The sequence below is a fragment of the Sus scrofa genome, chromosome X, assembly GCF_054392235.1.
Source record: "Sus scrofa isolate SSC_HxYL_T2T_F1_AM1 chromosome X, Sscrofa_HxYL_maternal_Yorkshire_Landrace_v2.0, whole genome shotgun sequence".
Lineage (NCBI taxonomy): Eukaryota > Metazoa > Chordata > Mammalia > Artiodactyla > Suidae > Sus > Sus scrofa.
In genome coordinates, this window is record NC_139401.1 from 60943963 (window position 1) to 60957192 (window position 13230).

The window sequence follows — 13230 nt, forward strand, 5'->3', positions numbered from 1 at the left end:
GGATGACAAAGTAGCAGAAATTACTTATGCTTAAGAGAAAAGTAAGAAAAAGAAGGAAATGAAATGAGAAAAGTTTGACCCCTATAACAACACAAAATGCACTAATATTTACATTATAGGTGTCCCAGAAAGAGAGGATAGAAAGGGGCTCAGAACATATTTGAAAATATAATAGCTGAAAACTTCACTAACCTGAGAAGGAAAACAGACATCCAACCCAGGAAGCACAGAGTCCTGTACAAGATTAACTCAAAGAGAAACACACAAAGACACATTATAATTAAAATGGAAAAAAACTAAAGACAAAGAGAGAATATTAGAAACAGTAAGGGAAAAGCCACAAATATCATATAAAGGAACTCTTTTATAAGACTATCAGTTGACTTTTCAGCAAAAACTCTGCTGGTCAGAAGGGAGTAGCACAATATATTTAAAGTGATGAAAGGTCAAAATCTACAACCAAGAATTATCTAACTAGGAAAGCTCTCACCCAGAATTGATGGAGAGATAAAAAGCTGTATAGACAAGCAAAAGTGAAAAAAGTTCAGCTTTACAAGAAATGGTAAAGAAACTTCTCTACAAGGAAAAGAAAAGGCTACAACTAGAAACATAAAAATTATTAAAGAAAAAGCTCATTAGAAAGAAAAACATACAGGGTTAACTGATGCAAACTACTTCATTTGGAATGGATAAGCAATGAGATCCTGCTGTATAGCACTGGGAACTATAGCTAGTCCCTTGTGATGGAGTATGATGGAGGATGTGACAAAAAGAATACATACACACACACACACATATATATATATCTGTGTGGCTGGGTCACTTTGCTGTACAGCAGAAAATTGACAGAACACTGTAAACTATAATGGAAAAAATAAAAATTCATTAAAAATAAATAAAAACCATAGACAATAAAAAATAAATTTACGTAAGTCCTTACCGAAAAAAAAGAAAGACAAACATTCAGCAAAGGTAGGAAATCATCCATACACAAAGCTTGTAGGAAGTTTAAAAGATACAAGTAGTAAAATCATCTACATCCACAATAAGCAGTTAAGGAATGCACAAAAAAATTAGATGCAAAATATGCTATAATGAAAAAAATAAAAATAATTATAAAATAAAAAAATAAAAATAAACAGTAATTGTGAGAAGAGGAGAAGACAAATCCAGGGTTGTTAAAATGTATTTGAAATTAAGAGGTTAGTAACTTAAAACAATCATGTATATAGATAGATTGCTATATGGGAAACACAAACCTAAAATCTATAAAAAATCTACACAAAAATAGAGAAAGGAATCTAAATGCAACACTAAAGACAGTTACCAAATAAGAAGAGAACAAAAGACAAAGAAGGGACACAAAAGACTTACAAAAGCAATGCCAAAAAGATTAACAAAATGGCAATGAGAACATACATATCAATAATTACTTTAAATAGACACTAAAAGCTCAATTTAAAAGACACAGATTAGCTGAATGAATACAAATACAAGATGTGTATATATGCTACCTACAAAAAGACTCACACTTCAGATCTAAAGAAAAAACGTAAACTGAAAGTGAGGGGATGGATAAAGGTATTCTGTACAAATTGAAATCAAAAGAATGCAAGAGTGGTAATAAATGTATCACACAAAACAGACTTTAAAATAAAAACTATTACAAGAGACAAAGAAGGCCATTACATAATGATCAAGGGGTCAAAGAAATATAATAATTATAAATATATATGTACTCAACATAGGAGCACCTAAATACATAAGGGAAATATTAACAGACAAACAGGGAGAAATTAACCACATCACAATAACTGTAAGGAATTTGAAAACCCCACCACGACCCAACTTCCATCAATGGACATGTCATTCAGACAGATAATCAATTAGGAAACACTGACTTTAAGTGACAGAGTATACCAAATGGACTTAACACCATGCAAAAGCAGCACCATGTACATTTTTTCAAGGTCACATGGAACATTTTCAAGGATAGAACACATACTATGCCACAAAACAAGCACTGGTAAATATTAAAATTTGAAACCATCTTTTTGAACGACAAAGCTATGAGACTAGAAATCAACTACCAAAACAAAACAAAAACAAAGACAAACAAACAAAAAAACCCTGCTGGGGGGTTCTCCTTTTATTGCCATGGAAATGAATCTGACTAGTATCCATGAGGGTGCAAGTTCAATCCCTGGCCTCACTCGGTGGGTTAGGATCTAATGTTGCTGTGAGCTGTGGTGTAGGTTGCAAATATGGCTTGGATCCCTCATTGCTATGGCTGTGGTATAGGCCCACAGCTGTAGCTCTGATTCAACCCCTAGCCTGGGAAGTTCCATATGCTGCAGGTGCAGCCCTAAAAAGAAAAAGGAAACCTGAAAAACACACACAAAAATATGGAAGCTAAACATATGCTACCAAATTACCAAAGGATCACTGAAGAAATCATACAGGAAATGAAAAAAAGTACCAGGAAACAAATAAAATAAAAAACACAATGATCCAAAAAAGTTCCTGTTGTAGCTGAGTAGGTTAAGGACCCGACATTGTTTCATGAGGATGTGGGTTTGATACTTGGTCTCATTCAGTGGGTTAATGATCTGGCACTGCTGCAAGCTGTGCTCTAGGTCACAGATATGGCTTGGATCTGGTGTTGTCATGGCTGTGATCTGTGCCACAACTACAACTCTGATACAGTTCCCTCGCCTGGGAACTTCCATATGCTGCAGGTGTGGCCATAAAAATAAAAGAATGACTAAATAAATAAGTAAATACATAAATAAACAAACAGAAAAATGAGATGCAGCAAAAGCAGTTATAAGAAGGACATTTAAAGCAATACAAGCTTAACTCAGGAAATAAGAAAAATCTCAAATAAACTCACACCTAAAATAACTAGAACAAGAAGAACAAAATAAAGTTAATAGAAGGAAAGAAAGCATAATTATCATGGTGGAAATAAATGAAATAGACACTAAGAAACAATTTAAATGATCAATGCAAATAAGAGCTGGTTCTTGGAGAAGATAAACAAAACTTAAAAACCCTTGCCAGGCTCATCAAGAAAAAAATAATAGAGGGCCCAAATAAAGAAAATAAGAGATCAAAAATAAGAATTCACAATCGACATCAGTGAAATACAAAGGCAAGTGATTATCATGAGCAATTATACACTAATAAAATGGACAACTTAGAAACAAAGGGCAAATTCCAAGAAATGTACAATCTCCCAAGACTGAACCAGCAAGAAATAGAAAATAAAAGCAGACCCATTACTAGTAATAAAATTTAATCAATAATAAAAATACTCAATAAACAAAACTGAAGAACCATGTGGCTTAACAGATGAATTCTACCAAACATTTAGAGAAGAATTAACATATCTCCTTAAATTATTACAAAAAAATTGTAGAGGAAGGAATGCTTCTGAATTCATTATACAGGGCCAGCATCACACTGATACCAAAACTAGACAAAGATATCACAAAAAAGGTAAGTACAGGCCAGTATCACTGATGAAAATACATGTAAAAATTCTCAACAAAATATTAGCAAACTGTGTCCACCAATATATCAAAAGGATCATAAGCCATGATCAAGTGAGATTCATTTCAGGTATGCAAAGATTTTTCAAAATTTAGTCAATCACTGTGATATATCACATTAACAAAATGAAGAATAAAAAAAGCATTTGATCAGTTCAACAGATAAAGAAAAAGCTTTGGGGGAGAATCAACTTCCATTCATGATAAAAACTTTCATCAAAGTTTATATAAAGGGAACACACCTTAATATAATAAAGGAAATATATGACAAGGGCACTAGCAATCATATTCAATGGTCAAAAGCTGAAAGCATTACTTCTAAGATTAGGAATAAGTCAGGGATGCCACTTCCAATACTTTTATTCCACACAGGAATTCCAAGCCACAGCAAATAAACAAGAAAAAGAAAAAAGAATCAAAATTGGAAAGGAAGAAGTAAAACTTGCACTGTTTGCAAATGACATCATGCTATATATAAAAACTCTAAAGACGCCAACAGAAAAAAACCTACTATAGCCTATCAATGAATTTTATAAAGTTGTATGATACAAAATTAATATAAAGAAATCTATTACATTTCTATACCTTAACAACAAAGTATCAGAAAAAGAAATTAAGGAAACAATCTCATTTATAATTGCATCAGAAAGAATAAAATACCTAGGAATAAATCTACCTAAGGGGGTAAAATATCTATACCTGGAAAAAATTACCTGGAAAAAAATAAGACACTGATGAAAGAAACTGAAGATGACACAAACAGAAAGATGTACTGTTCTTCATGGATTGGGAGAATTACATTTCTGAAATGACCCAAGGCAATTTACAAATTCTACAAATTCAACACGATCTCTGTCAAAATACAAAGGGCAAATAATTTTAAAAATTCTATGGACAAATAATTTTTAAAATTCTATGAAAAAATAAAAGATCTTGAATAGCCAGAACAATCTTGAGAAAGAACAGAGCTGGAGAAATCATTCTCCCTGACTTCAGACTTTACTGTGGTGCTACAGTAATCGATACAGTACAGTACTGTCACAAACATAAATAGATCAATAGAACAGAATAGATATTCCAGTAATAAACCTACACATCTATGGTCAACTAATATACAGCAATGGAGGCAGGTATATACAATGGAAAAAAAGACAGTATCTTCAGGAACTACTGCTGGGAATATTGGACAGCTACATGTAAAAGAATGAAATTAGAAGACTCTCTAACACCATAAATAAAAATAAACTCGAAATTGATTAAAGACCTAAATATACAACTAAAACCCATAAAACTCCTGAAGAAAACATAGGCAGATCATTTTGACACAAATTGTGGCAGGATTTTCTGGGAAATAGCCTCTCAAACAAAGAACATAAAAGCAAAATCAACAAATAGGACCTAATAAAACTTAAAAGCTTTTACACAGCAAAGGAAACCATCAACAAAAGGAAAAGACAACCTACTGAATGGGAGAAAACATTTGCAAATGATATGACTGATTATGGTTTAATATCCAAAATATATAAATAGCACATACAACTCAACATTAAAAAACAAACAACCCAATTGAAAAATGGGCAGAGGAACTAAATAGCCATTTTTCCAAAGAGGAAATGCAGGTGGTCAACAGGCACATGAAAAGATGCTCAACGCTGCAAATCATCAGGGAAGTGCAAATCAAAACCAAAATGAGATATCACTTCACACATGTCAGAAGAGTCAAAAGATGTAAATACATCAGAATTCAAAAAGAACACAAATAACAAATGTTGGCAAGGATGTCGAGAAAGAGGAACCCTTGTAAACTGTTGGTGGGAATGTAAATTCAAACAGCTACTATATAAACGGTATGGATATTTCTCAAAAATATAAAAATAGAACTTCTATATGACGTTGTATGACTACTATATGACCTTCACATTGAGTAAAGTGACAAACAGACTCAGAAAACAACTCTGTATTAAAATAGGATGTTAGTAACTAACTCATAACATAAAAGAATAATTGGAGACAACACAGATACAAAAGGGAAGGAGGAAAAGGATAGAATAGTATAGAAAAATGAAGATAAGATATTATCAGGAGAAAAAGGATACTTTACTTAAGAGATACTTTACATAAACCTTATGGTAATCACAAAACACAAATCTAGAGCAGAGCACAAAACATAAAAGAGGGAACTGAGAAAAACATCATAGAAAGCCACCAAACTAAAATAGCAGACAGAAGCATAAGGAAAAATAAACAATGGAGATATACATCAACCATAAAAAAAATCATATGGTGGTATTAAGCCTTCCATAGCAATAATCGCCCTAAATATAAACTGACTGAATTCAGCAATCAAATGTACAAAGTGGGAGTTCCTGTGGTGGTGCCGTGGCTTAAGGATTTGACTGCAGTGGTTCAGGTCACTGCAGAGGTACAGGTTTGATCTCTGCCCCAAGGCAATGGGTTAAAAGATCTAGCATTGCTGCAGCTGAGACCTATGTCAAAGCTGTGGCTCGGATTCAATCCCTGGCCTGGGAACTTCTATTTGCCATGGGTACAGCTATAAAAAAAAGAGAGGGATATAGAGTGGCTAGATGAACAAAAAACAAACAAACAAAAAAACAAGACACACCTATACACTGCTTCCAGGAGACTCGTCTCGTTTCTAAAGAAAAACACAAGCTCAAAGTTAAGCAAAAAGCATCAGCCTCCAAAAAGTGTCACCCTCCCAAAAAAAAGCGAGTGTACTTATGCCATATCAGACAAATAGACTTAGTGCCAAAAAATGTAACAAGAGACAAAGATGGACAGTACATAATGACAAAGGGTACAATTCATCAAGAAGACATAACAATTATTAATATTTATGTACCATGTTAAGGAGCATCAAAATACATAAAGCAATTATTAACAGACCTAAAGGGGTACACAGAAGGCAACGCAATAATTGTAGGGGACTTTACCACTCCACTTACATCAATGGACATATCATCCGGGCAGAAAGTTTTCAAAGAAACAGCAGCCTTAAAGGAAACATTAGACCAGGTTGATCTGATATATTTGTACAGAACATTGCTTCTAAATGCAACAGAATAAAGATTCTTTTCAAGTTCACATGGAACATTCTCAACAATGTCATATGCTGGGACACAAAACAAGTTTCAATAAATTTCAGAAGCCTAAAATCATATCAAGCCTCTTTTCTGATCACAGTAGCATATAGAATCAGAAATCAACTATAAGATTTAATAAGCTGGGAAAAAATCACAAATATGTGGAAAGTAAAAAACATATTACTAAACAAATATTGGATCAATGAAGAAATTACAGAAGAAATAAAAAATACCTGAAGACAAATTACAATGAAAATATGGCATACCAATATCTATGGAAGCAGCAAAAGTGGTAGTAAGAGGGAAGTCTATAGCAATACAGGCCTACCTCAAGTTACAAGAAAAATCTCAAAACAACAACCTAACCTTAAACCTAAAAGAACTAGAAAATGAACAATAAATAAAGCCCAAAGTCAGTAGAAGGAAGGAATTAATAAGGATCAGAGCAGAAATAAAAGAAATAGAGATTAAACAGACAATAGTAAACATCAAAAAACTAAGAGCTTGTTCTTTGAAAAGATAAAATTGACCAACTTTTAGCTTAACTCACAAAGAAAAAAGAGAGAAGGCATAGCTAAATAAAATTAAAAACAAAAGAGAAGTAATTACAATGGATATCACAGAAATACAAAAGATTATAAGTGAATACTGTGAATAGTTAGACAGCAAAAAATTAGACACCTTAAAAAATGGATAAATGTTTAGAATCATACAACCTTCCGGGACTGAATAATGAAGAAATAGAAAACCTGAAAAGACAGATCACTAGTAAGGAGATTGAAACAGTAATCAAAAACCTCCTCAGGAAACACAACCAAGAGAGTTCCTGCTGTGGCATGGTGGGTTAAGAATCCAACTGCAGTGGCTTGGGTCACTGTGGAGGTGCAGGTCTGATCCCCAGCCCAGTGCAGTGGGTCAAAGGATCTGGTGTTGCTGCAAGTGTGGCAGAGGTCACAACTTCAGGCTCAAATTCAATCCCTGGCCCAGCAACTTCCAAATGCCAAGGGCGTGGCCATAAAAAAAAAAAAAAACCAAATGCCTACCCTTCTCAAACTCTTCCAAAGACTGAACAGGAGGGAACATTTCCCAATTCATTTTATGAACTCTATACTACCTGATATGAAAACCAGACAAGGGCAACTGAAAAAGAGTATAGGTCAGTATCTCTAATGACCATAGATGCAAAAATTGTTAAAATATTAACAAGGCATATACAAAAATACATTAAAATGAGTCAACTTGATCAAGTGGGGTTTATTCCAGGGATGCAAGTATGGTTTAGCATTCAAAAATCAATCAATATTATATGCCACATCAGCAAGATGAAGGATAAAATCATATGATCATTTCAAGAGATGCAGAGAAAGCATTTGACATGGTTCGATACCAATTTATGATAAAAACTCTCAATAAAATGGTATAGAATGAATGTACCTCAACATAATAAAAGCCATGTATGACAAACTCACAGCTAATATCATACTCAGCAATGAAAACTGAAAGCTATACCTTTAAGATCAAGAACAAGAGAAGGATGCCCACTCTTGCCACCCTTATTCAACATAGGTCAGAGCATTTACAAAAGGAAAATAAAAAAAAACACTGTGTGTGACGTGATTTTATCTATAGAATACCTAGGAATAAATTTAACAAGGGATTTTGATAGGAATTGTACTGATATCATTTTTCATAGAAATAGAACATCCTAAAATTTATGTAGATCCTTAAAATACCTTGAATAGCAAAAAAAAGAGAAAATCTTGAGTAAAAAGAACAAACTGGAGGTATCACCCTCCCAGATTTCAGAGTATATCACAAAGATATAATATCAAGAGTATAGTATTGGCAGAATAAAAGAAACAGACAGGGTCAGTGCAACAGAATTGAGTTCACAGAACTAAACCCATACATATACAGACAATTAATTTATCACAAAGGAGCAAAGAACACACAATGGATAAAGGATAGTCTCTTCATTAAATGGTGTTAGGAAAATTAGATAATCTATATGCAAAAAAAAGAAAGAAAAACTAGACCCACTATCTCATACCATACACAAAAATCAACTCAAAATGTATTAAATACTTGAATATAAGAACTGAAACCCATAAGACCTCTAGAAGAAAACAGGCAGTACACCCTTTGACACTGGTCTTGGCAATATCTTTCTGGATATTTCCCCCAAGGCAAGGGAAACAAAAGAAAAAATAAATAAATGGGAATATATCAAACTAAAAGCCTTCTGTACACTATAAAGGAAATCATCAGCAAAATGAAAGGACAAGCTACCAAATGAGAGAAGTCATTTGCAAATCATGTATATGATCTGATAAGGGGCCAAAATATATAAAGAACTCATACAACTCAACCACAAAACAGACAACCTAATTTTAAAAAAAAGGGAAAAGGATCTGAATAGATATTCCAAAGAAGATATAGAGGTGGCCTATGGGCACATGAAAAGATGTTCAACATCACTAATTATTAGGGAAATGCAAATCAAAACCACTATATATCAACTCGTGCCCATTAGAATGGCTAGTACATTTTGGCAAGAAATAACAAGTGGTGGAAAGGAAGTAGAGAAAAGGGAACCCTTGTGCAATGTAAATTGATGCAGCCAGTATGGAGGACAGCATGGAGATTCTTCAAAAAATTAAGAACAGAAATATCATACTGTCCAGCTATTCTACTTCTGGATAGTCATCCAAAAAATATGAAAATAATAATTTGAAAAGATACATGCCCCCTATGTTTATTGCAGCATTATTTGTAATAGCCTAGGTATGGAAACAATCTAAGTGCTCACTGACAGATGAATGAAGATGTCATACACACATACACACATAGACATAAACAATACACAATGGAATACCACTCAGCCATAAAAAGATACAATCTTTCCATTAGCAACAACATGGATGGATCTTACCTGTTTATGCCAAGTGAAATAAGTCAGCTCGAGAAAGACAAATACCGTGTGATTTCACTCCTACGTGGAATAAAGAGAACAATGAACAAACAAAACAAGACAAACACATAGACATAGAGAACAAAAAGTGGGAAAGGGGAAGCACGTATACAACCCATTACATCAGGCTCCAATGTACCTCAGCACAGCACTGGTCAAAACCCTAAATTGCTGATGAAAAGGGTCAGGTAAAAAGGGTGGGCCTTTTTCCTGAAGGAAGTAAGAAAAGGGAGATGGCTGGGAAATCAGGCTCTGCCTGCGAAGAGAGAGAGAAACAGGTACCCCCACCCCAGGAGAAGGTTAGGCTCAAGAAAATACACCTGGAGCCAATCTGGTATCACCTATTAATGAATTAAATGCCCACATTCCCTTCAATCCACACACCCTCCTTCTTAGAATCTATCCCACAGACTTGTAAGGAATAAAGTGATTTAACTGACTGCCTCCTGGAGCCTGCATGGGAGAAAAGATGCCCAGGATGCATCACCTGGGTGAGGATGACACTGGGGGAGGTGAGGGAAGCTGTGTCTTGAACTCCCCAATTCACCACTTCTTATATTTAATTTTTAACTATAACTTTCAAATCATTTCTGTATATATTTTAGAATTGTCTTTAAATGCATTTAAGTGACATATCCAAGCTTTGTAAATAAATTCTTTTTTATCTGAAATTCAAATTAAAAAATACTTTGGGATGGGTATAAACAAAAACACAATATAGAAAGTACTGCTAAGAGGGAAATTTATAGCTGTAAATGCAGTCATTAAAAAAGAAGACTGGAGCTCAACTTCTCTCCTAAAAACAACAAAATTCACAAATAAAAGCTGAGCAATCCCCACCCAAATGGACTGGAAACCTTAAAAAAGATACCCTACCCCAGACAAACAAGAGGAGGCCACATCAAGAGGTAGGAGGGGTGATTTTGCGATATAAACAACCACATACCTCCCAGGTGGGAAGCTCCACAGACTGAAAACTAACTGGTTCACAGAGAGAGATTCACCTACAGGAGTGAGAGTTCTGAGCCCCACATCAAACCCTCACATGTGGGGATCTGGCACTGGGAGAAAGAGCCCCTGGAGCATCTGGCATTGAAGGCCAGTGGGGCTTGTGTGCAGGAGCTCCACAGGAACAGGGGAAACGGAGACCCCATTCTTAAAAGGCACACACGGACTTTCATGTGCACTGGATCCCAGGGCAAAGCAAAGTCTCCATGGGAATCTGGGTCAAGCCTGACTGCAGTTCTTGGAGGACATCCTGGGAAAACAGGGGTGAATGTGGTTTGTTGTGAGGGAGGGACATTGAAGGCAAAACTCTCGGGAATATTCAGCAGCTGCCTTTCTCTGGAGGGGGCAATTTTGGGAAAATCTGGCCCCACCTGTTAGTCAGTGCTGAGAAGCCCCAGGGCAAACAACAATCCAAGTGGGATCACAACCCCACCCCTCAGTAAAGGGCTGCCTAAAGACCCCTTAGGCACACAGATGCCTCTAATCCCATCCAGAGACTAAGCCCCACCCAACAGAGGGATTAGAATCAGCTCCACCTACCAGTGGGCAGGCATCAGCCCCTCCCATCAGGAAGCCTACAGCAAGCCCCTATACCAACTTCAGCCTCAAGGGGGGCAGACACCAGAAGTAAGAGAGGCTACAACTCTGTTATCTGTAAGAAGGCCACCACACCAAAAACCTATAAAAATGAAGACAGAGAACTATAACTCAGATGAGGGAGAAAGGAAAAAACCCAGAAAATCAGCTAAGCAATGAGGAGATTCTTAGCCTCCAGGAAAAAGACTTTAGATTGTTGATGCTGAAGATGATGCAAGACTTTGGGAATAAACTGGAGGCAAAGATGGGTAACTTACAGGAAACACTGACCAAAGAGATACAAGATATAAAATTTAAACAAGAAGAGATGCAAAATACAATCACTGAAATGAAAAATTCACTAGAAGTAACTAACAGCAGAATACAGGAGGCAGAATAACAAATAACCGAGGTGGAGGACAGATTAGTAGAAATTATGGATGCAGAACAGAAAAGAGAAAAAAGACTGAAAACAAATGAAGAGAGTCTCAGAGATCTCTGGGACAATGTGAAACACAGCAACATCCGTATTATAGGGGTACCAGAAGGAGAAGAGAGAGATGAGGGGACAGAAAAATTATTCCAAGAGATAATAGCCAAAAATTTCCCTAACATGGGAAAGGAACCACTCACTCAAATCCAGGAAGCACAACGAGTACCATATAAAATAAACCCAAGGAGGAATACACCGAGACACATATTAATCAAACTGACCAAAATTAAAGACAAAGAGAAAATCTTGAAAGCAGCTAGGGAAAAGAAGCAAGTAACATACAAGGGAACCCCAATAAGGTTATCGGCAGATTTTTCAGCAGAAACTCTGCAGGCCAGAAGGGAGTGGCATGATATACTTAATGTGATGAAAGGAAAAAACCTCCAACCAAGATTACTTTACCCAGCAAGGCTCTCATTCAGATTTGAAGGAGAAATAAAAACCTTCTCAGATAAGCAAAAGCTGAGAGAATTCAGCAACACTAAACCAGCCTTACAACAAATACTAAAGGAACTTCTCTAGGCAGAAAAGACAAGACAGCAACCAGAAACAAAAATTCCACAAATGACAAGGCTCACCAGTAAAGGTATATATACAGTAAAGATACAAAATCATCCATGCACAATTATACCATCAAAATCAGAAATCATGAGAAGAGGTGGGTACAAATGCACGACAGTGGAGATGCACTTGCAATTAAGAGACCAACAACTTAAAACAATCTTGTATACATATAGACTCTTATATCAAAACTTCAGAATAACTCCAAACCAAAAATCTACAATTGATACACAAACAAGGAATCTCTGGAGAAGAAATATATCTCATAGTAAGTAAGTGCATAATCCACCATGAAGGGGGTCATTTGACATCACTCTTGGAATGCTGAAGTCTTCTTACATCTGATTCTGATTTCCTCTCCATCAAAGAACTTATGATAATTATAATTAAATAATGCCACTGTACAATTAAATAATATAGGTCTACAATTGTATTATTAATAACCATTTCTCTCCATGGTACAATGTAAAGTCTATAATGTCTTGTTTATCACATTACCTAGAACGGTGTAATGCCTTTATTGAAGAATCAATGAGATGAAACAAATTGTGAGGACATATTTATATAATTACACTGTTTTTTAACCAACTTATGCATTTTATATTTTACTTATTTTCAAAGGGTATATTATTTTTGTTATTCTTACCAGTTAAGTTATTCTTTTTATTGTGCTATATAAAATATTTAATGGTATATAAGGCTTTCTTCTTTATAAATTTCAGTTGCATAATACACACAATTTTACACTTGATCTTAGCCAAAAGGCCGAGAAGCGATCACAATTTTAATATAATGCTAATTTTTAAAGAAAAATTGAAATGTAAGATAATACTAAATAGTAAAGATGAAAGCCATACAAAATGGGATAAAGTATAGAATAAATTTCCTATTTGTCTCAGCATATTTTCCATTCCACTTCTCCAAAGGGAGTCGCTTAATATGTTTCTTAAGATCCATGATATA

The 13230-nt window shown here is 35.1% G+C and overlaps 1 protein-coding gene across 50 annotated transcripts in view; it reads right to left on the reverse strand.

The window, feature by feature from the left end:
* The window catches only part of MTMR8 (myotubularin related protein 8), a 143341-nt gene that overhangs the window by 42490 nt on the left and 87621 nt on the right, over window positions 1-13230 (reverse strand). For 14 of the 50 annotated variants that reach the window (XR_014835115.1, XR_014835114.1, XR_014835103.1 and 11 more), the window contains one exon: window positions 9591-9650. The exons of 33 other annotated variants lie outside the window; for them this stretch is intronic. Coding sequence is in view for 1 of the 17 variants with exons in the window: in XM_085007244.1 (XP_084863370.1) it covers window positions 9614-9650 (37 nt within the window). In the remaining 16 variants the exon portion in view is untranslated. Of the gene's footprint in view, window positions 1-4267; window positions 4407-6177; window positions 6211-6520; window positions 6569-9590; window positions 9651-13230 lie in introns of those variants that run through there. 3 more of the 50 variants (XR_014835102.1, XR_014835106.1, XM_085007244.1) reach the window with 3 other exon arrangements.